The 25,510-nt window shown below is 32.6% G+C and overlaps 1 protein-coding gene across 2 annotated transcripts in view; it reads left to right on the top strand.

Moving 5' to 3' along the window:
- LOC129230848 (pentatricopeptide repeat-containing protein 2, mitochondrial-like) overlaps window positions 1-25,510 on the top strand; it is a 63,569-nt gene that overhangs the window by 16,896 nt on the left and 21,163 nt on the right. For both annotated transcript variants that reach the window (XM_054865200.1, XM_054865201.1), the window contains exons 3-4: window positions 14,447-14,585; window positions 19,461-19,578. In XM_054865200.1, the coding sequence (XP_054721175.1) occupies window positions 14,447-14,585; window positions 19,461-19,578 (257 nt within the window). The remainder of the gene's footprint in view (window positions 1-14,446; window positions 14,586-19,460; window positions 19,579-25,510) is intronic.

Here is a 25,510-nt window from a genome sequence, read left to right on the forward strand (position 1 = left end):
GAAACTGGAGCCTTAAAAGCGCAACTTTCAACCGTCTTGGGGTTCGGGGTCCCCCTTCCCCCGAAAAAATTCGAAGCTGAAGTATTTAGAACTCGGCTTTAGATAGTCTTTGGGGACTAAGGAAGGAGTCCGAAGGCCTTCTCTCAACAAGTTTTAGAACTGAAATTCTTTAAACTTCGGTGATGAATAAGGGAAACCGCAAATTTAAGTGAAATTTAGTGAACTTAGGGGAAGAAGTTAAGGGGGGGGGGATGGTTCTCTCCCCCGAAAATTTCTCCATGCTGAAGTATTAAACTGCTAATTTGACTATTTTTGACTGAGTTAAGTAAGAGTTAGGGAATTCGGGGTCTTAAATCTTCGGTTTGTCTTTGGTGATGAGGGGAGGGGAGTTGTTCCTTCAATAGAAAAATAAATCTTAAAACACAAATTTATACTGCTTTTATAAACACAAAGAGGGGGGGAGGGGTATTCCGCCGCCCAGCCCGAAATATTTCTGTTTCTGAAATTTTAAGAGCTCTGTTTTGGGATATCTTTGGATGACTTAAGGAGGAAGGGAGTCGGAAGCTTCTTTCCAAAAATTTCCGAAATTAAAGTATTAAAACTTTAGAGCTGTCATAAGTCATGTATATATGTAAAGGGGGGTACTGTTCCTAGAAAAAAATTAGAAACTGAAGCCTTAAAACTCAAATTTAGGATATTTGTGGTGAATTCAGAAGAAGGGGTTCGGGAGTCCTCTTCCGAAAATTTTTCGAAGCTGAAATATTTAAAATGCCACTTAAGGCTATATTTGAGTGCCTTAAGAGGAATGTGATTTGAGGGCCCTCCCTGGGGTGAGGATTCAGTTCCCCTAATGCTTTTTTAAATTAATGAATATTGGAAAATATACCTCGTTTGAAAATAGTATCTACTTCACTGAAGCGGTTTTTTTATGGCAAATTTCACCATCTGCTATCTTATTAAATAATTCTTTTCCAAATGAAGACTGTGGGGGAATGTTGCCAGTTTATTATCATTAGTCGCCCATACCCTTCCCCCATATTTCCTGCTTTTCTGGTTAAATTGGCGCTACCGTAGGTAAACTTTTCGATCAAAATTGATTTATGTTGCAAAAGTGAAAATCTTATGTCCCAAGCGATTTTATTGCGGCAATAAAAATGTTTACGATCGGCAAAAAAACTAACGGCGGGGAGCCCCGAACGCTTTTAGCCCTAACATTATCCAACATTGTCTAAATCTGCGATTTTGGAACTTCAATTTCGAAATATTGCCGAAGGAGAGTTCCTGAACTCCATCCTTTCGATAATGCATTCAAAAAACGTATAAACGTTATGAAAGATGGAGTATAATTTCGTTTTTAAAGCTTCAATTTCGGGGAGAGTGATTTTGGGGTAATCAGTTTGAAAAAATTGATGTTAGAGAGTCCTTGAACATCTCCTTTCCCTAAACTTTACCAAAATGGTCTACCATTGGGTATTATAGACGTCAATTAAAAAAAAATTATGGGTGAGATCCCCCCCCCCCCCCCCCCCCCCCCCGTTGTTGGCGGTTTTTAGGTTTTTGGAATTACAATATCAAAACGCTTAAATATTACAATTTAAACTACGTTCATGTTGTTAGAAAAGTCAAAAGCTTGAAATTCAAATCAAACATGGATTCCAAAACTGGCATAGATAAAATCTACAACATTTATACACATAAATTTTTCCTTAAGCATGCATGCTTGGGACGGGGGGGGGGGGTGTCTGAAAATATTTTCTGTCTTGAACACATCACCAAACTTGCACCCATGAGGATATGTATAACAGAATATTTTTAAAAAAGGTTGCAGTTGTATTAAATCAAACAATAATCACGTTTTTTTTAGCTTTTCAATATGTGCCTACGTAATGATGCTTTTTGAATGTAAAATAATTTTATTTTAAACTTGGTTGTAGTTTGGTTCAAAATCTAACATGAAAATTCAGAAAAGCATTGTAATGGTGCTTAGAACTTATAGAAGCTTACGGTACGGAAGTAAGGTTTAGCACAGGCCACGATTTCGTACTCCTATTTTAACCCTCATTGCTCCTATTTTTCCCCTTAAGTGCTCCAATTTTTTTTTAATTTTGAGGTTGGCAGCTCTGTAAAGTCCCAGCATCTAGTTTAAAATTATGTTTTTAAAGCTTCGATACTTCAATATCAATTTGTAAAAACAAGATTTGAATCCTGACTTTCCTTGATCTCCTAACGTGATCAAATATAACCTAAAATAAGTTTTTAGGACTTCAATTTTGGAATTTTTCTGAGAGAGAATTTAATCGCCCTCCCCCTCTTACCTACCGTCTCCAAAGATTAAAACTGCGTTTTAAAAACTTCAATTTTGGAAAATTTCCCAAGGAAGAACTCTTTACCCCTATTCCTAACGTCCTCAAAGATAGCCCAAATTTTAAGTGAGTAGGAGAGCTCGCTAACCCTTCCTTCTGAGAGATAGTCTAAAATGAACTTCTACCTTAAGAAGGATTTCTAGAGGAAAACCTCCCTCTGTCTCCTCTTCCTCCTAACATTATAAAACAAAGCCCAAAGTCGGACGTCAATTACGGAAAATTTTCAGGAGAGAACCTCCTGGTTTAACATTTTTTAAGCCATTAGGGAACCCTTCAACGTCACCAAAGACAGCCTAGAACTGCGTTTTTGAGTCTTCGTATCGAAAAATTTCCAAGGAAAGAACCTGAACCTTCACCTTTCACTCAAACCACCAAAGATACCCTTAAAAATTTTCAATTTTAAAAACATTTCAGTAAGAAACCTCAGTGCCCCTCTCTCCTCTAACGCCTACAACTGCGTTGGAATACGCATGGAATTGTGTTGCCACAGATAGCCTAAAATTGCATATTTCAGAGCTTAAAATTATTGCATCGAATATCCGATCATTCTCGATTTCCTTGACTTTTTCTAAGTAGCCTTACTGCATTTTAAAATTTCGTAAGATTTCCTTTCGTTGCTACTGATTCCCTAAGGTCAACAAAAAAACGCTAAAAGAGACTAATTTTTTAAAAAATCGGGAGCAAACCAACGTGCCCTTTCTAATAAGTTTACTAAAATTGTTTTTTTACTTAAGTTTAACAATTTTCTCCAAGTGTGGCCCGTATCCTCCCTCTTTTTTTCTTTTGAAAGTATATAGAGAATAAGTAAGCCTTTTTTTTTTTTCAATTAAATTGCTAGTTTTAATTTAAGCATCTTTGACAGTTTTATATATTAGCTGTTTCACAACGAAAAAGCTGCAAACTGAGGAACCGCCCCAGGCGGCAAACACTCTAGCTACACCACTGGATTGAGGTAAAGTTTCTAAAGCACTATTTCATTCTTATATAATGTAAGATCTTTAGATGATATGAAGTAATTAAAAAGATTAATTTTAGTGCAACCTCACTAAAAAAATGTTTTGCAAACGTAGAACAAACAATGTACAGGGTCTGAAGTAAAAACTCTAAGATTTGTGAGAAAATTATCAAAAGTGTCAAAGTTTAATGTCCTAGCGGCAAGTGTTATTATTGACCAATCGAGTTAAATTTTGCACATATTACTTTTTATTATAGTGTCACAAAACTAGGGGGCATCACTTGTTGAATTCCGCCCAAAAAAAGTTTCCTATATAAATAAGGACCACTCTAATATACATATATAAAGTATGCTATAAGGTGGTCCAAAATTTCGAAGGTGAACATTTTTTGAGTCCTACCCTCCAATTTTGTTCCAATGTATTAAAAAATAAATCAGACAAAATTTGAAAACATTTCGATAATATTTAGAGGTAGCTCAATGCAGATAAAGTTTTCATCATTGCTGAATAGAACGCATACGATACAAGACCATTGACCTCACTAAGGTAAAATACAATTGCTATTTTTATTAAAAAGAAAACAATTGCTTTATAAAATTTCTATTTTATATAGAGACTTAACAGTAGTCATTATGAAAATACTTTTATAAATGCATGAAATCTATTCCTTTAACAGTCGTGATTGAATAAATTTTCAACTTGTTGTTGCTTATGTATGTATTCTTAATTGTTTTGGTTTTGATTTCACCACTGTTGGAATGGCAGTTTGCACTTGTTTTTGAAATGCATATGTCTCTTTACTTTAAAATAATTGAGCATGGCAAATACATCAATTAGATCAAAATCTGAGGTTTATCTTCTTAGTTCAACCATAAGTGAGCTGACAGGTAGTAAACTACCTTCAATTCATATGGTATTGGCTATGATTTTTCATAACCATATTGAATTAAAGAAAACCGTAAGAGAATCTTCAAGAAATAGAATAGAAGAAATAACAAAATTTTGGCAGAAAGCCAGAATACCTGTACAAAGAGCCCAGAACTGTCATCCCAAGTTAGAAAAACATTAGTAACAATGGAAGTTATTGAAAAACAAAACAAAAACAGAAGTACAGTGATACAAAAAAATAAAGAAGATGTAGACCTCAAGATTCAGAAAATTTTCAAGTGGCCAATGGCCACTAGACTCAAAAAAGTGATGCTAAAGGAATGCTAACAAGAAATGTAAATTATATTAATCATGGAAATATAAGAGGCATTGGGTGAAGGTTGAGAGTTCTTGAAGCAAATGGTTCATTCCAACCAACCGTTTTAAATTTTCATAAGAAAAAAAATATCATTAAACCAAAAATAAAGTAGTGTGCACAGTAACATGTTCCCACAGTGAAAAAAAAAAAAAAAAAGGTATTTCCCATAAAAACAATGAATTCCTTTAAAATCGTTTTATAAATCATTGCAAACGCCATGGCAGTAAAAATCAGCATGCACTTTTCAGGTAACTAGTTTAATGAAAAGAATTAACTGTAAGAAAATTAGCATGAAGGGAATGGAAAAAATATTAGATAAACATATGATTTGAATTTTTTCAATAATTAAGATTATTGGGGGTTTTTTTGGCATAAAAATAATTAAATACAAACCTCCTCCAGTTGGCATTTACCAAGAATATATTTCCAAAAAAAAAAAACCTTTTTGCATTATTTGAACTAAGAGTTTGACCAAACATGGCGACTACGTTCCATACGCAGCATCTCCATGTTAGGAAGACTATGATGGGTAAACAATCAAAGGACTGGCTATTTGGCTTATATTTTAATCTGATGCGGTTGAAGATTAAAAAATTACAATAGTTATTCGAATAAATAGAAATTAGCCCCCATTGTTTAAACGATTTTCAATGGAACGTATTCCTAATCGATCGCGAGTATTATTGTCCACATCACAGCAGAAATATAAGATCTAGTTTATAGAAATATAGTGATACAATTTTTTTCCCCTATTTTTAATCATGTATAGGATTTTCAATGAAATGCAGGATTCATGGGACAACATAGAACATTGACTATAGCAAAGGAATGTTAAAGGGGGGGGGGGCTTTGTGCGATCAAAAACAAGTTATCTTTTCAAGTTTCAAATTAAAAAATTTGTCTTCCTATTTTGACGATTTTCAGAATAAAGGCTGTTTGAGTTAATTGGGAATCAAATAGGAGCGGAACGACCTTCGAGGGTTTATGTAAGAAAACATACAATATGGTGTCTTTTTTTTTTCACTTTAAAAGAGCCAAAATTTGCATAATATTTTCATACTTTCAGAACAAGCTTTAAAGCAAAACATAAAACTTTTTTAGAAAAAGAATTTGAAAAAAGTAATACAGGGTTCATACAATTTTGGTTAAAACAAATGCCCTGACTTTTTCAGGTTTTCCCGGTTATTTTTTAGTAAAGTCCAGGTTACTCGCTTCATTCAAAATTAAGTTTAAGTAACAATATTTTCAAAATAGTCGAAATTGTTCAAAGTAGCAATGCGTAAGAACTGAAACTTTTCCACTTGTAAAATAATAATAAAAAAAACTTGGATTTTTTTAACAAAATTTCTGTTGCAATTCAAGTTTTTTTTTTAAACATTTTGTTGAAAATTGCTTTTATTTGTTAACTATTTGTTAAAAACAATGTACTTTCAACTTATTTTAGCATTTCTTTGATGCCATATGTCATGCATATTAGCGTTTTGCTGTAATCGGCAGCAATCTTTCTCCGCTTTTGGTTTACGAATCTTTTTATTTTCTTTGTAGTATGAAACACAAAACATATTGAGCAAAGTACAAAGCTATTTTTCAGTATAAATATGATTAACTAGTTGCATCGATGGGCATACCATATAATGCATTCTAACACAAGTCAACATCCGTCGATTATAGGCCAATGCCAATAATCAGTTTTTTTCCCCCTTTTGCATATAAAGGATGCTTGCATTAAAATTAAAAATTTTCATTTTTGCACATTTGCTTTCAATAGACATTCAGATAAACATCTAATTATGTTTTTGTAAATTTTTGTGTACTTCTATCGCAAACACCAAATATGGCAACTAAGTAAAAAATTTAAGACAATGAGTAAATTTTTGAATTTGTAGCATAAAGGTAGTTATAAATAATAATTAATCCCTAAAAATCTACAATTAAGACAAAATAGTCAGTTTTTAGCATATAAGCGTCTAAATCAATTAGAATTAAAAAAAATGTTCTGGAGATAAAATTTCGCATTTTTCCAGAAAGTAATTACTAATTACCCGGAAAAAAAAGGCACATTTTGCGTTATCAATATTTTGCATTGCAATAAACATCCAATGCCATTTTCGGAAACTTAGGCACTTAAAAAGTCTTGTGTACTACATCTTGGGAATGACCACATATGGCGGCTATGACAAAAAATTAAGAAATAATTTTTTTGCATTGTTTTCATTAGTTTGCAGTTAAAGAAAACATCCAATTCTGCTTTGTTTTTGGAAACAAAGGCATTTAATGATCGTGTCTACTTCCATCTTATGAATGACCAAAAATGGCGACTACGTTTCATTTGTAGCTGAAAAGATTTTTCGATTAAAAAATGATTTTCCCAATTGACCCTACCATCTGCAGGCTTGTGCTTTAGATGCAGGAAAATCTTCTCCCACTAAATTTGTGCACAATTCCTGTTCACCCTAGGAATTTATTTTTTTCTTTGGAACTATTGGGGGCAAAAATGGCGTCCACGGATTTTTTTTTTTTTTTTTTTTTGGGTTGCCTTTTTTATTTTATTGCCAGCGTCATTTTGCCTCAAAACTTATACATTTTTTTTCAGGAAACTTCGATAAAAACGAAGATTAGAACTCAAGGTACAAAATTCCCTGGGAAATTTTTTTTTTGTGGCAAAATTTGAAATTTCCCTGACGAAAAAAAAATGCCTGAAGAAATAAAAAGCTTCGTATAATTGGAGGCTGTGTATAATACAATGTAAAAGAATAAATTTTCAATTTAATATACCATTTCGGAAACTAAACTAAAAACGTGAAAAGCTAATTACTTTCAAGGCATAATAAAAATTAATCTGAAATATAATCTAAGATATAATGATTTCTTCTTGAAATCATGATTATAGTACACTAATTACTTGAAAAACAAAGAATCGAGACAAAAGAGGAAACGCTCTAATCTTGTGCAAATGGTTTCCTAATTCACTGTATTCTAGCTTATTTTACATGACCTGAATCGCGTAATGCAACATTCACACTGCGTCCGTACATCCGTCACTGACGTATGCTTTTCTCCCAGAAACCAGTTTTCGACCGGCGTTGCCATGACAGCAAGCCGTATTGTACAGGACCCGTCGACGGGACGAGAAGCCAGATATCTGACGGCTCTGACGTCCGTAGAGTTGGGCGTCGCATTTCATTGGTCTTCACGAGATGAGCTCGCTCTATTGGGTGAGAGACTAACATGTGCCTTTTTCGCGTTCCGCAAAGTATGAATGCTTGTCCCGTTTCAGAAAACGTTACTCTGTCTGCTTTACGTGGCGAACTAATGTGCGGATGCTGTTTGAATGTTGCATAAGAGGAACATTCAAGCAACGTAAAATAACCAACATACAGGCAGGAAGTGAGAACATGCAAGCTTTGTAAAATATACAACATTCAGTCGGAGAACGGTCTCTATCGGTGAATCCTTATTGTACTGATGCATCTGTGAAGTGGTGTGGAATTCTTTTCTTGGGATCTAAAATAAAAATAACCCCCAAAAAAAGTTGGCGACTGCAGAAATTTTTTGGGGTTGCCAATTTTGAAAACTGAGTCGCCACGTGGCGAGTGGCGACCGTAAATCTTTGACCTTTAAGAAGATGAGCTTTGCAGGACTGGGGCCTAACTGACAAAGTTTCTGCAATGTGCTTTGATACAACAAGTGTCAATACTGGGGAAAGCAAGGGTACCCGTGTTTTACTAGAGCAAAAACTAAAGAAAAGGTTACTATATTTTCCATGTCGACATCATATTATGGAATTAATTACTGGTGCAGTGTTTAATAAATGTTTGAGTTTTTCTTACGCACCAGACGTACCTCTTTTTAAACGATTCTAGGCCTACTAGGAATTCATAGACAAAGACAAATACATCATAGGCATCAACAATAAGGACATTTTAGCACAAATGACAGATGTAAAGGATGATACAATAGTATTTGCTGAAAGATTACTAAATGACATGCAAGTGAGAGATGATTATCGAGAATGTCTTGAACTATGCTTAATATTTCTCAGTAAAGCTCCTTCACATGGTATCAAATTTGTAGCATCTGGGGCTATGCATCATGCTAGATGTCTGTCCAAAATTTTGTATTGTTTCAAAATATGGATGTTTAGCTGTCAATTTACCATCACGTCAATAGAAGAAAAGGGATTGCAAAAAACTATGCATATTTGTTGTACGTGTGTATTTAAAGGCTTGGATGACTGCTTCTATGCCTCAAAATGCACCGTATAATGATTTCAATGAAATCTTTATTGAAGTATAAAAAGATTGATGAAGACATAAGCAAAACTGCAACGCTGAAATTTGCCAATCACCTGCGGTATTTGTCAGAAGAGCTCGTGGCATTAGCTCTTTTTGCCAATAAAGTGCCACACTGCATTAAAAGACAGATGGTGAAGGCGATGAGTGAAGTAAACGGGAAAAATAATGTGGTGAAGCGCCCTAAGATTTTGCTAACACATTTTATGGATATGAAATTTGAAGAACTTGTGACAAAGGGGTCAATTTCATTTTTTCAAAGCATTGGTTTACCTGATACCTTCATCCACGTAGATCCAGAAATCTGGGAGCTTCAGGAGGATTTTAAGAAAGCAAAAAGGATTATTCAAGGAATTTCAGTGGTTAATGATAATCCTGAAAGGGGTATAGCCCTTATAAAAGAGTTAAATGGAGAAATGACACGCAATGAAGAACAATTCCAATTCTTGTTGCAAGTTGTCGCAGAACATTGTCCCGGATGTAAAAAGCAGAGTTTGTAATGTGTACTAAGGAAAGCCATATACATAACTGTTGAAATATTATTATTATGTAACTATTTTTAACTTACAAAATGCTGGCAATTTTAATTAAATTATATGCTTTTCCTAGCGTCAATTTTATTTCTGTCTGCATTTATGGCATAAAATGGTAAAACGCGGAACTTTGAGGCTGTTGAGCTACCTATAAATGTTAAAATTATGAGCTCAAACTTCACAATAATTATTTTTTACTCAGATGGAACCGAATGAGGGGGTAGGACCAATAAAAATCAGGAATTTTTTAAAAAGGGCCTTTTTTGGACCACCCTCTATGCAAGCAAAATAAGTTTTAAACATCTTTTAAGAAAAATAATGATGAGAAAAAGGAAAATACAGGCATCAATTTAATAGAAACAAGTCGAAAGGTTGAATCCAGAGCTCATCATCTGGAGAATTCAATAAATATGGTCAAAAGACCAAAAAATTAAACTACAAACTAAAAAGAGAATGTTTAAGCTCCAGGTGTATGCAATACAGAGTAACATTGGGCTAAACACACCACATGTTAAACAATAAACCAAAAGAACTTGAACCTAAAATTAAAAGCTATACTATCTGTAATATACTATCTGTACCGCACGGTGATGCCAGTGCTAAGAATTTAAAGGAAGTTCTGTTGCATAAAAATGCTCTTTTATGTTTCTCACTTTTTACTATTCAATCTGCATTATATTAATCTATTATTAGTACTTTCCTACATTGTATTTTTCACCAATTCCTAATCGGAAATTTATCGGATGTTATCTTGCTCTCTTTTCGTCCGCACAAATGTGAAGGTCATTCAAGGGCAGTGGCACGAGTGTGACGCTGAAGAATGAGTGGCTTATATCGTCATTGCTGACTCGAGCCAATTGCATTATACACGTGTAATGGGCGTTGGCATCTGGTCTTATGTGGTGATATGGTAATTAGTGAATGATATGGTAATTAGGCAGAAGATAAAAGAATCTGGTCTTTGTCTCTTCGTCACTTACACTCCGCGATCTAATGCACGATGTTTGTGTAGTCGGAAGACTTCGCTCTTTTTCCCATCACAATGGCATTGTGTTAGAAGATAGTTTTACAGAGTTAGTCTATTGAATAATAGAAAAATGATTATTACCAGTGATATTCATTTTATCCTGACAACTCATATTAATAGTACAATACTTTTTTTAAAGCTTTTTACTTCGGATTAAATTGGTCATCGTAGAAATATTTATTAAAAATGATTATGGTTTTTATTTGAAGTGTTGATAGCAAATGAAGCTATTTCTTCTTTTAAAAAAATTTAAAGTCATTTATTATACTCTGCTAATTTACGAAATTATTAGAAATGGGTTTCACCCCATCATCAAGTCCATTGAATTTAAAAAAATCTATGCTCCTCTCCCCTGTTTTTACCCAAGTTCACCGCCTACGGCAGATTGGCAGTTGCCATGACAGCAAGCCATCTTGGACGGAACCGGTTTCGATTAGAAGAACCTTGATATCTGATGGCCGTCAAAAGTAGAACGGCATTTCATTGGCTTCCGCCAAGCAGCGTGCTCTTCTCTCTGATGGGTGAATTCAGTCACATAATTTATATACAGCAACCGTATGTCAGACCTGCCAACTCTCCCGTTTTTCATGGGAGACTCCCGTTTTTTACTCCATTCTCCCGGTTGTACGTTTCAGTATCCATTTCTCCCGTTTTTTTATTTTTTTCGGGTTTTTTTCTTTTTTTAAATTAAACTTAATTTTCTTCCTTAAAATAGTTAGAGCCCTAATAGATGGCATGGCTAGCAGAGCAAACCCGCACTGCTCAGTGAGCTCACGTTCAATGAGCATGACCGGTTAGTTAATCACGTGACAGCTAATGATCACGTGCTCCAATCAACCAATCAACTGCTTAGAATGGTAATGGATACGGTAACCGGTTGATCATAGAACGCTGCGGTTAGTAACTTGTAGAGACGTACCGAGTACTCGGTAACTACTCGGTACTCGGCCAATATGCCGAGTGCTCGGTACTCGGCCAAATTTTGATCAGATACTCGGCCAATACCGAGTAGTTGCAAGAAATTGAATACATTAAAATTTACAAAAAAGCTCAAGCATATATAATTTTCTGCAACCATTTACAATTCAAATTTAAATTTTGAGAATAATGAAGTTTGAAATACTTCAATGAAATAAATCTTGGTTCGAATGTCTCGAAAGTTAATAAAACTTTTTTGTTGAAAATTGTGCAAATTAGGAATTTTTGCTACAAACTAAAATTAATTATAAGATATATAAAAATACCTTAGTTTTAAAAATAAAAGGAAATAAAACAACGTTAGAAGCACAGTGCAGGATCACTGCAGACACGTGTTTTGGCGTTACAAGGAATTTCTTTTTCAATGCACAAAATGTGAGCTCGTTGATTTAAAGGCATCCAGCAAAAGTCGAATTTTTTGTCGTATGCCTTTACAGTCTTTAGTTCACATGTTATGCACTGAAAAGACGATCCTTGTAACACAGAAAAACGTGTCTGCAGTGTTCCTGCACATTGGTTTTTTTGCTTTTAATAATTATTTATGTTTAGCGAACTAGACCTATAATGAATAAATTTGTATAATTTGTTTTAATTCTAACTTGATAAGTCATACCTTTTATTTATTCATTTTTAATTTAAACAATATTTTTGCAAAATTTTGTAGTTAAATTTCAGCAGGAATTTAGTTTAAAAACTATTATATGGACAAGGTCTATACTACTATTTCAATAAGTTCAAAATTCATCGGTGTATGTCGGTGGTCCTTCTTTCAACATAATTGGTACTGGGAAACTCGCCCGAGTAGTGAAAGGCCGAGTACTCGGTACTCGGCTACTCGGCCAAAGTGCTACTCGGTACGTCTCTAGTAACCGGTTACTTACCGATCGACCGGTGAGGTTCGTCGAACGCAAGGTGAGCGGCAAACATCCGATGGGTGCGTTCGGAGTGTCGACCGAAATGCTTCCGGAGATGGTATTTTGGTTTAACTCTACGTTCTCACTTCCACTTCTATCTCACGCATGCACCGTTGCCGTTTTCGCGGTATCGTTCAGTTTTCAGACGCATGCTAACTGCGCCCCGTGTTTTCATCTTGATCTACAGCGTGCGTTGTAGTTTAACATTCATCTTTAGCGATGTCTGAAAAAAAAATCTACAAACAAAAAGAGCGATTATATGAGTGAATTCACTTGCATTAAAAAATTAAATAAATACTTGTTATAACAGTGTTTTTTACTTATTATAGCATCGTTTAAAATCTCCCTTTTTCTCCCTTAAAGCTTTGACTGGATCTCCTGTTTTTTCTTTTCATAAGGTTGGCAAGTCTGGTATGTGAATGCTACTCTGCTTTCATCGGCAGTCCGTCACGTCAAAAAAACCGGATGGACGGGACAGACGGCCGATAAGTGAACCGCCCTTTAGCAAGCGAAACGAACTCTGGCAGATATGCAATTGCGATTAAAAAGCATGGTGCATCTAGGACAAAAAGGAAATTGCGTATCCTGTACGGAAAAGGATTCAACTCTCCAGCAGAAAAACAACACAATTAAAAAACACAGTACATCTAGGACAAAAAGGAAATCCTGCAACCCACATTAAAAATTTAACTATAGGAAAGCTAACATTTGAGAAAAAGGAAAAAAAAAAACCTCTAGAGTTAAAAAAAATACCTCCCCATCCCCTTTCTGATGTCAAAAAATCAATAATCATGTTTTTTAACTAAAATGCATGAACACCCTTTAAAAACTTAAATGCAAAATAAACAAATAATGCGCAACTTCACTGTTTATCGCTAAATTCGCCAAGCAAATTTCAAATTAAAAAGAAAATCAATTAACATTCACACAATGAATTTAACATAAACGACAACAGCGAAATAACCAAATCAAGAATCCACCGGTTCTACTATTCGAACGCAACCGTATACCGAAGATGACGTCACTGCAAGCACATTTAATCTAAAATAGAAAATGTAATTGTTAAGGTTAGATACACCTTACCCAATATTACTGGCTGCACAACGACTTGACTTATTTCTGGTGTTTCACCAAGAAAGCTCTCAGTTATAAAAACTAGGACAATAAACAAAACAAAAAGGTTTTTTCTTCCTAATTAAACTTACCTTTATGTGTACTTCTGTCGAATAGAAAAAGATTTGTGGATTGCATATATTTTTTAATGCTTAACTCTTTATATGTTCCAAGAAACACTGAGCTATTAAGAAACTCTATTTTTATTCATAAAAAAATCGATTTTCCATTTTCTCCGAAAAAAACCGGTAAATAAAGGTTCTTTCCATCATTTCAAAATTTCCAGAAATTTTACATCTCTAGTCTTGATGTAACGAGGAATGTTTCCAAAAATTGGGCACACTCTTATTTCCCTCAGGGGGCTAGGAATGATTCGGAGAAGCTTATCTACTGTCACTTACATTCTAGAGCCCTGGGGTGTCAGAAAATGTAAGTCCTGAGAAGCCCAAAAAACTTACCTTAAACTTTTCGCCCCCCTTCTCTGGTCACTTCGTTGGACCTTTTGAGTTTTGACTCTATTTCCACCTCCCTAAGAAAGGGAGATGAACAGGAAACCCCTTTAGAGACACATGGAATGGTGCCATCCTTTGCCCATTTTCTTTTGTTCCGGGGCACAAAAAACTTTTTCGAAACCGTTCTGCAACATGGTAATCCAAATCTTTGATACGTTTAGCCGTGGTAAATCACTACATTTTACTATTTCATTAGAGTGTTCTTTTTCTCTATTATTTTTGGCTCATTTAAAAAATAAATTTTTTTTTTATTTTAAGATTTTTTAAAAAACTTTCATTATATGTTTCTACTTATTTTTAACTATTGTGACTAATTTTTAGAATATTATTTTATTATGATTATAACATTGTAATCTCAAAAACTCTATCTCGAATTTTTTTTACTGTACTTTTGACTTTGTGACATCGTGAGAATACTGTATATACATATTGAAATTATATTAGTGTTAAAATTGATCTTTAAAATATATGTATTCATCTACAGTATTAATTACTTAAAATTTACCACATAGATAATTTTTACAATCGAATGAAAGCTCAACTGAATAGCTCTGTACCATCGATGATTTTCACGGAAGATTTGAAAACTGTTGTTCATTCATGTGAAGATAAGCCCGAAGAAATGGAGTTATGCATCCAGATGATGAAAAGGTTCGATTTTTTGAATTTGTTTTAAGGGCAGTTCTCAAAAGGTGGGAGCAAACACAGACCTCAACTTTGAAGCTTCAACACCAAATAACTTTCATTTTAATTGACTCAAATTTTTTTGAGTTAAATAATAATACTTTATAGAGACAAGAATGGACATAAATTATGGAAAAATGCTCTTCAAATACCCTTTTAAAAATATTTTCTTTGCTAAAAGGCACAATTTTGGACTTTCAAAATATTAACAAAGCAAATGTACCATCAAAAAAATTTTTTTTTAAAATAATTTCCAAACGTTTCAAAACAAAATTAAGGGTATGAATCTCAAACTAAATATTTTTTTGATAAAATTTTCTACAAATTAAAAAATGAAAGACAGATTATTTATTGTGTAAAACATTTTAGAAAAAAAGGAAGTTGGAAGTTTCATTATATCCAAAAGTTACGATCTTGACAATGCTATTATTTGAGTACTAAATATATGATTCATATGTTTTAAAGGTATTTTTCAATCCTCAAAATCAATTGTCAATCATTTTAAAGTGTTTTCATATGTTTTTATGCAGTATCTTTGAAGCAAAATCATTTTCTTAAACATATATGTGAGATGATTAAGGTGAAAAAACAATATAAATAAAAGCACAAATATTGGAGAAAATACAGCATATAGCTATTTCAAGGCTACAATGGAGCCGGTGTCCACCTGGTTGTTGTCAGTTCTCTCGCAACTTCTGGTTGTGTTGGTGAGCTTTTTGCACTGTTGAAGAGGCTCCATTGTAGCCTTGAAATAGCTATATGCTGTATTTTCTCCAATATTTGTGCTTTATTTACGTTGCTTTTTCACCTTGATCATATTGTAGCACAAAGCTTATATGGTAATTTTTCATATGTGAGATGTCCAAATTGCGTTACGATCTAGACGCCGATAATTTTGTCCATTTATTCAATATTATAATATGATCTTCTGTCTTTTAACCTTACTAAAAAAGGCTATTATGATGTTAATTTCTTTAATCCATTGATATTTTTCACAAATCAATACGTTTAACATTATATACATACAGTGGAAACTCAAGTTATGATCATAACGAATAATAAACAAAGGTGGCAAAAATTGCCAAGCAAACCCTGATTGGCGACAACTCACAGCGTACGATAAGCAAAGGGTTACCAGAGAGGAATTCCGGTTTTCGCCAACAGTGTCGGACCGATCATTAAATTTGCTATTAATTTTTATAAATACCTGCTGTCTTTTTATGTTTGTGTTTGATGTTCTAGGTGTACATGCTATGCAATAAAAGCAAAATTGATTTCAAATTCCAAAATTTTAAAATGACTTAAAAGCAACATTTTTGTTCCCACCTTTTTAGAACTACACTTAAGCTTTCTTTTTGCAAATAAAATTGTTAAATATTTTGAATAAGGTATCATTCATAAATATTAAGCTTTGAGGGGATTTTGTGAAATTTAAGTTTGTTAAAGGGAGGGACATGAAGCGAGACATCACATTTTGGTTGAAATAAAGACCATTTTTATAACAATGTGTTTGTAAAATATATAGGGTTCATAACACTCTGAGAAAACCTGGAATTGTCTGGGAAATTGACATCGTTAAAAATGTCCGGTAAAAGTCTGGGAATATTTTAGTTTTGCCTCCCCAAATTTTTTTTCCCATTATTTCCCAGGGAATTTTGTACCATGAGATCTAATCTTCGTTTTATAGATGTTTCTTGAAATAAATTATAAATTTTTCGGCAAAACGGGGCTGGCAATTAAAAACGACAATTGAATTGCACGTAGGTTTCACAACGAAAAAATGTGCCAAAAGAGTGAAGATTTTCTAACTACAAGTGGAAATCACTAGCATTATATGGCAGACCTGCAAACTCTCCTGTTTTTGAGATTTGCTTCCAGTTTTATGTTGATGTATAGTGTGACAACGAGAGGGTGTATGGTGAAGTGTGACAAGTTGGTCAAATATGTTGAAAAAAAAAAGTGATATTCTTTTTATCAGAGGCGTAGCTAGACCCGACATTCAGGGGGGGGGGGGTTACTTCTTTTATATATGTATATATATGTATATATATATGTGTGTATATATATATGTGTGTATATATATATATGTGTATATATATATTGTAACGGATTCGGTGAGGCTTCCAACTTCTCGAAAGGACGACACAGTTCTTGATTAAAAACACAGAGAATTTATTTACACTATGCACAGGAAATATCGTCAACAACTGCTAAATTATTCATCAGCAATTAAGCAATTATCACACAACACCGTAAACTCAACGTTTACACACGTATTTACTTCCAAATACGAAAACAACACAGCGAAATGCCTCGCAATAAACAGAGCTAATACACTCTCAGAACAAATTCTCTTTTTATCACGCAGGACACTTTTATAAACATCAAAGAAGTTTCCACAACATTCTTACCGCTTCTCGAAATGCGTAGACCGTTATCAGATTTTATCAATGAAAAGAAAAGGAAATAGGGGGACGTATACTTCAGCCGAATGGAAAGGGGTTGTATATTCATTATGGGAAACTATTTACAGGTTACGCTACTACAATAATTACTATTTGCAGGATTTGTAACAATATGTATATATATATGTATATATATGTAAATATCTATATGTATATATATATATATATATATGTATATATAAACTTTTTTTAGTATTAAAAAATAATAGTAAGAGGAGGGAAGTGAATCTTACATACTTTGGAATGGGGTGCCCCAAGTTCGATACTTGTGTCAAACAAAAGCAAAGAATTTTTATTTATTTATTTTTTAAAAGTGTTTTGGAAAATTTAACTTTTTTTTTCTTTTTCCTCCATTTAAATTTGGAGAAATTCACAAGTTGAGTATTAGTTGCATTATGGATGAGTATTTCAAGTTCATGGTTAAAGGTCATTCAAGTTAAAAGCCATTTTGCTCTGTTATATGGTTTAGTACTGTTCTTTGGTCGCTCTCTTTCTTAAAATTGTGATTCCTTACAGAAAACCGAGATGATAGGAGTGAAAAGAAAGTATAAGATTTTTTCAAGTGATGAAAAAAGGAAAATCCTAGAATATTGGCCAGGTTAGATTTGCAGCAATTGCTAACCTCAAGAAGATAAATAATGAATCAAAAAAAAAAAAAAAATCAGGCACTAAGAAGCAAAAAAAGACTTTTTCTTGAAAAAGATATGCTTAAAGTTTCTTTTACTGTCAAAATGATTCCTTAAATTCGCAATTAAGCACTTAAGGGGAGTCAGTACCCAAAATACTTTCAAAATTTCAATTTTCTTTTATTTTTATATGTTTTGAAACTCCATTTCAATACTTTTTTAATGATACAAACTTCTTGATCGTGCTCATATTAGAAGTAAGTCTAAATAAACTTAAAAAAATTATAAACCTATTTTGTTGAGGTATAATTTATCCTTTTGAATTGCAATATCTCGAAATGGTATTTTTGAAACTAAATGTTCCTTTTTCTCCAAAACTAAATTGTGTTAGGCTTTGAAATTTTTACCACCTATTCCATACATCAAATTGCATATACTGAAGTAAAATACAGTGACACCTGTGTATAACGATACTGTCTATAACGATAACTGTCTATAACAATAATTTTTTTTTGGCTGCAGCAAAATGTCAGCATGAATAATCAAACTGTCTATAGCGATAACCTGTCTATTACGGTATTTTTAGGTCCCAACAGTATCGTTGTAGACAGGTTTTACTGTATTTCTCACATTCGAAATTTTTTTTTAATAAAGCTGATTTCGTGTTGCAAAATACATTTTTTGAAAAAAATACATTAACTTACACATTAGAATTTAAAAAAAAAAAAAACTAAGCTTTCTTTCTGTAAAAATTTTACTTCAGTATAGAGAAAAGAGTCTACTTAAGGTAAAGAAAAAATTTCTTAATTGTTTCTTTAATAGATTTTCAGAAAGCCTTTGCAAATTAACACTGACAGTATACAGGGTTCTGACTCCCCTTAATAATGTAAAAATAGAATTCAGACCTAACAAAATTAATACGGGGTAATTTTGATCAAGAGCCCATATTGTCTTTAGTATGGATTTCAAATTTTCACCATCATATTCCAAATTTCTATAAAGTTTTTTAAAGCCCACTTATCTTAAGACCTCTTTATCTCAATTTTTTTCCTTCCTGTGAAATTCGAAGTATACAGATTCAACTGTATGTAATATTCCCACTGCGCCGCTCATAAAAATTAAACATATTTAACAGTTTGCAGAATCTATGACAAAAAAAGGCTACATATACGCGGATTTAACAAGTCAATCTCATTTCTAAAGCGAAGTGTAAAATTTCACTCAATTATCAAAAAAAATGTCGCAGCAGAGTGAGGAGTGAGGCGTCTTTAGGCTTAAGGGTCACTCATGGAGCTGATTTTCAATGGCACGGGGGGGGGGGGGGGAGCGAAGTGAATTTTTCACCATTACTATTTAGAAAATAAGTAGTTTTGATTTTTTTTTCTTTTTCTTTTTTTTCTCTTCTCTTTTCTTCCTTTCTCTCTCCTTTTTTTTAGACAAACATTTCGGGGGGGGGGGGGGTTGTCCCCCCCTTAGCTACGCCCCTGCTTTTTATGGACAGCCCTGAATCGGATTTTTTATTCTTGAAGTTTTCTGAATTTATTATCCTCTTCAAACATATTTTAAGGCATTTAACGATTTTGAATTTTGACTTCTTTGTAATGTTTTATCTGAACATTTTTAGCTCAAGTTTAACTCAAGTTACTTTATTGTCAAAATTTTGCATTTTCTGTATCAGCATTTAACAATTATTCATTATTATCTTTTTAAGTCTTAATTTATATGTGAAAAAACTTTTGTCTTTCCCAAAGGTTTCATAAGCAGAATAAAGAATTACGCTTTGGTACATTTATATTCGGACCTGTAGCTATGAGACTGTTCTACTATCTCAAAAAAAAAGAAATCATTTTAAATTTTTTCAGCGATCCAGTGAGTTCAGATTCTTTTGATTTTTCTCATTAAGTGTTTAACATGTTGCTTGAAGATTGTGATTTATTTTAGAGATCCAAGTTGAGTTAATGACCTCTGTTAGTTTTTTTTTTTTTTTATTACAGCTTTGTGTATTCAATGTCTTTATTTCACAATGATATCAGTAGCTGTCATTTGATAAAAATAAATCAAGTTCTTTATAACAAGAACAAACTTTTCTTGAAATGGTAGAGTGCTTTTTCTTAAAGTTACTTTTAAGTATTTCCCCTCATTTTTTAAAATACTTTTTCTGCATTAATAATTTTTAATTTTGGGCATCATGAAATAAACCCTATTTTGTGTTCTCTGTCTAGGATCACTCCATATAAAATTGACAAATTTTCAGAAAATTTTGTGCCACACCATTTTTGTTTTTTATGAAATTTGGTAGGAAAAAAGCACTAATATTCTGTGCTCCCAAACTGGAATTTTTTTTCTCAGAAATTTTTTTTATTTTGGAGATATAGCTATTTTTTGCTCTGCAAATGAGTAAAATTTGGCATTTTTGATCTTTTTTCTCAAAGCTCTAGTAAATTTATTTAAATTAGTAAGACAATCAAACACTGCTTATTGTGAAGCTGAAAGAAAGAACTTTTATACTTGTTCATAAAAAGAAACTTTCAGTTAAGTCTAACTAGAGATTTTCCTGGGTCATATCGTGCTTCAAAAAGTGTTACTTTCGTCATTTCAAGCATAAAATAAGTTGATGACAGACTTACAGTGGAAGGCTAACTTTTTTTTTTTAATGCAGTTCAGTTAGTTATAGATACTAGAGGCACAGAAAAAGATAAGCTAATGCTGATAGTTCCTCATATATGAAAAGATTGCTTAAACTTAAGAAAATTCCTGCTTTGTATCATTTTGAGACATTTTCTCACTTTATCCTACAGTTCAGAGCCCCTTATAAATTTCTGTCACTTAAACTGCCCAAAGTTTTCCTCTTTTTATTTTTATCAAGAAAATTCTTTTGTGTATACTGAGGTTTATTTACTTTGCATTTGGTTTAGTTGATACTGGAAAAGTCATTTGGTAGGCATAAACCAGCGGTTCCCAACCAGTGGTTCGCGAAAAAAATGTCGTGATGGCGGAGTTTTAACGCTCTTGTTTCTGATAAAGTTTCATGTTCAAGTGGTTTCAGCCAAATTTTGCTCCTTTTTTATTCATTTGTCTCTCGCACATTCAATACTCTTAACATGAAAATATTTGCATGCTTCCTGACATATTTTACATTTAAATAGTTTAGGGTCATTCCATAGAAATGTCAACCTCAACCTCAGAAATTTTTTCCCACAAAGCCTTAATTGTGACCTATCATTTCATTCAGCATACTTTCTAGTACATAAATCCAGTAACAGTTTGAAAAAATTCCATTTGGTGTTTTTCTTCTGGCTGTAAACGTGCGAGGTTGTAGAAAAGGCTTAGCATGCACAAAAAACATGCGTCTAAGTTCACTTGCATAATGTAAAATTTTTTCCAAATTTTTAAAAGAACTATGTTTATTCTAAATGATTAGATGTTGGCCGAATAAAATTGACTGTTCTTTTTGCATACATTATAAGATAAGTATTTCAATTAGTTTGGTTATTTCACTGAAAATATTTCGTTACGGTAGTCACGAAAATGTACTATTTTCTGTTAAAAAACTAAACCAGATGATTGAGCCAAACAACACTTTTTATTTTCTTACATGTGTGTCATATCTACTTAAAAAGTGCAAAATATTTATTTTAGTATCAGTAGATATAAAATAACTAGTGTGACTAACGTAACATTTGAGCTGTGACTAACGCAACAGTTTGCATGTGACTAACGTAACATTTATAAAATGATTGCTAATATTTAAAACTTATTTAATTTAATGTAAATTTTCATGGACAATTTTTTGAATATGTAGGTATTCTATATTGATTAAAAATATAAAGGGTGAAAAATACCAGTAACATTACATTGTAGGCCTTCTGTTTACTTAGAAAAATACTTTTTTAAAGGTCTTTAAAAAGATACTTTCAATTTAAAGAATTATTAAAAAAGAAAAAAAGGTGAGTAAAGCAAAATGAGTACTCTCCTGAATGTGCACTCAACACAAGAATACAAGCTTAAGAATTAAGATAATAGAAATACAGTCTTAACAGAGAAGAACGTCTCTATTTTTTAGAAAATACATCTCCACCTATTATTAAAATGAAGTAATGACTGCTCGTTGGAAAACATTTGAAGACGTTACATGATGCAGTGACAATAAGCGCTGCTGCCATATATTTCAGAAAATGCAAGAATGATCATTTAGAAATTCAAACATTTGCAGTGATATCTGGAATTAAAATGCATTCTGTAAAAACGTTCGATTTTTTTTTTTCAACATTACATTTTAATTCAAAAAATGCACAACACTATTCGTTCGATGAATCAGTAAACCTTAAAATATAATATGTCACTGAAAAGTACTGCGGAGTTTCTTATGATGATAACTAGTATATCGACAGACTACTAGAATTCGGTGAAACTATCAACTTGCATAAAGTAAATTTTTTAAAAGAGAGATATTTAGGATTTAATTAGCTCAAGAATGATGTTATTTACTTTGTAAAAGCAGTTTTTTTATTTGTTCATTTTTTCACACATTCAAATTGAGTTAATTGAACTGAATCCTTCCATTCAATTTCTTACACTAATATAGAAAAAAAGTAAAGAAAGAACCATAATGCAACACAAAGAAGGTTCCTAAAAAGTGTAAAAGTTATATAAGAGCAAGAAATTAATTATAAAAAGTTTTTGATATGCATTCGTTGCTAGCTATTCGATGGTTACGTTAGTCCCGTTACGTTAGTCACACACAGTTTTTAGTAAAAGTACCCTTAAGGGCCAAAAAAGATTCATCTGTAACAAATCTGTAGTACATTTTTAAAAATAGATTGTTTACCTCTTACAAATATATCGGCCAATTTCAAATGCCTGTGTAAGTTTCAGAAAAATTTGTCTTGTAACATAAGCATTGTTTCTCAGGGTTGCAAAAATGTTACGTTAGTCATGATGCCTTTTTTGGTGAAAAAACACCTGCCAGCGCTTATTTTGCTTCAAATTCTTGGTAGAAATGAAAAATAGTCACCTTTTACATTTTAAATCTGCATATTAAACCAAAACACATTTATTTTTACTCCCGGTGTAAGTAAAAAGAGTTTGAAAATCAGATGTGAATGTTACGTTAGTCACTATGGAATGACCCTTTACTCTCCCATTGGACAATGATAGCCCTGAAGCCATGTTGAAAAAGCTCTACTTATGAATACAATGTCCTCAGATGAAAGAATTTGAAGGCTTTCATTTCCTCAGATGCTTTTGATTGGAAAGATTGATTAAACATGATTAAAACATTACATGGCGCATATACGAGCATCTAAAATATTTTGATCTTTAGTTTCTTTACCATTTGAGTCCGACAAAGAGCTATCACTCTTCTCTAGTATTGAGTCAAATGCATAGAAGTGAGATCATGTTGTTGTTTGTTGCTATAATTTTCACACTACAATGACTGCAATTTACTCCGCGCTTTATTGTCGAAAAAGGGAAAGAATGACTAGCAATCCAAGAATACCACAAGAAGTATGAAAAATTAATTATCATAAAAAAATTTCGTGGGTGAAAGTAAGACAGTGTCAGGTTTACACAGTTAAAAAAAATCAACGGAATTTAACCATGCAACTTAATTTGCGGTATATGTGAATAAGGAATTTATGAAATTTGTGTAGAAAATTTCTCTGGTAGTAAGTGAATTACGTATTGTGTATAAAAATTACATATTGTGTAAAAATTGGAGTAAATGCGTATATTGAAAATAGAAGTTTCTATTATTTTTCAATAGACACGTTTTACTCATTCATTACAGTGGTTAGAGATAAATGTACCTAAGTGTCAGAAAAATTTCAGCCAAACTTTGAGCCTCTTCGTTTCACAAAAAAATGTTTTTTTCAAAAATTTTTCAAAGTTGATTGAAGCACAGAATGATTACTGTGTTTATTCTTTTGGTGAATTTGTATTGTATTAAAATCATTTTAGCTCATAGCAATATTTGTAGTTCTGTATTTTGAATTGTGGTTTCATTCTCGTTAGGGTCAGGTGGGGTGAAATGGGTCATGGGGTGAAATGGGTCATGCTGTGTATTTTTATTTATAAAAATTTTTGGTCTGGCTGAATTTTTCTCAAACTTTACACAAGTTATGAGGGGCTTTTTGGCTACAATTCTGATTTTTTAAAAGTTTCTGTGTAAATTGCTGGGAGCACTACACTGACATTTTGTTTCTCAAGTCACATGTGAATTTTTAGGAAGCCTGACAAACTTCTTAAAATCTTGCTATACATTTTTTTTTCAATTTTCTCAAGTGTTATCAGTTAGAACAGACTTTCATCTACAATTTGCAAAAAACAGGTAGAAAAAGTATCAGTTCTTTCTTTTTTTGTTGCTATTTTCATGTGGTGGGGTGAAATGGGGCATAGTTAGGCTTAGCAAATTTTAATTCATAATGAAAGTAAATTGACAAAATCCATAAATAGGTCTTAAACGGAAATTTAGAAGATTTTTACAGGTAACAAAAATAAAGTATGTATTATTAATGTGTAGAATTCAAAAGCTAAACTTGTCATTCATATTTACAACCTATTACCTACCTACTCTTTTCTAATTCAAATTTTTTATTTATTTAATGAAAATGCCTGGGGTGTATGCAAGAAAAAGGGAAAAGAAAAATTCAGACTATGATTTAGAGGCTGCACTAATTTTAAGTTGAAGGTGATTTAGCAATTCCTGCAGCTGCAAGGAAATATAATATGCCAAGAGAAACATCGAGGAGATGGGTCTCCGGCGCACAAAGTCGAAAAGGTTGGTTACTCATTCATTACAGTGGTTAGAGATAAATGTACCTTAGTGTCCGAAAAATTTCAGCCAAACTTTGAGCCTCTTCGTTTCACAAGAAAAAAATGTTTTTTTCAAAAAGTTTTGTTTTTCAAAGTTGATTGAAGCACAGAATGATTACTGTGTTTATTCTTTTGGTGAATTTGTATTGTATTAATTTTTTAGCGATCATTTTAGTTCATAGCAATATTTGTAGTTCTGTATTTTGAATTGTGGTTTCATTCTCGTTATAAACTACGGAGCAGCATCAAACTAAAAAAAATCTCCCAAACTTTATCTATGCGTACGTATGTGTGCGCACGTTTTTTTTTTTTTGCTTGTTACTTATTACCTAGTACCCAAGGGGTTTGCCAACTTCTTTCAGACTTTGGAAGTTGTTTGCAAGAGAGAAAAGGTTGGGAACCTCTGACATCAACTATTATTGTGGCAAAAAAGAGTGAACCATGAAATTGCTAAAAATATTAACTCATTAGTATCTAGTGATGTGGATCGGGTAAATACCCAGCGGGTAGGTAAATATTTTTTGGGTATTTACCCAAAGCCTGGGTAAATACCCAAAAACTGGGTATTTTATAAAAAGTGCAAAAAAGTGAATGAGAATTTTTTTTAAAAATCTAAATATGAAATAATTGGTAAAACTGATATATACATATGTATTACACAGTTTATAATATTTTTTATTGAAAGACTTGATGAAATCATGAAAGAAACATATCGTGAACCAAAGAATCTTTCTTTTCAATGTCATAATTGGAGAAGTATAAGCAATTCATCATGAACTTCCGGATTTCAAAATCACAATCTAGGTTAGTCATATCCAAAATGAAAAAAAAGGAAGCATGAGGGATGTTTGGAAGAATAAACTGAGAAGTTATTAAGACACTATGGTGTTATTTATTTTATTGATAGTTAAGTGATAACATGGAAAATATAGAAACAGTTTTCACATTAATAAGCAAAAAAAAAAAAAAAAAAAAGCAAAATTTT

Source organism: Uloborus diversus, chromosome 1 (genome assembly GCF_026930045.1).
Source record: "Uloborus diversus isolate 005 chromosome 1, Udiv.v.3.1, whole genome shotgun sequence".
Lineage (NCBI taxonomy): Eukaryota > Metazoa > Arthropoda > Arachnida > Araneae > Uloboridae > Uloborus > Uloborus diversus.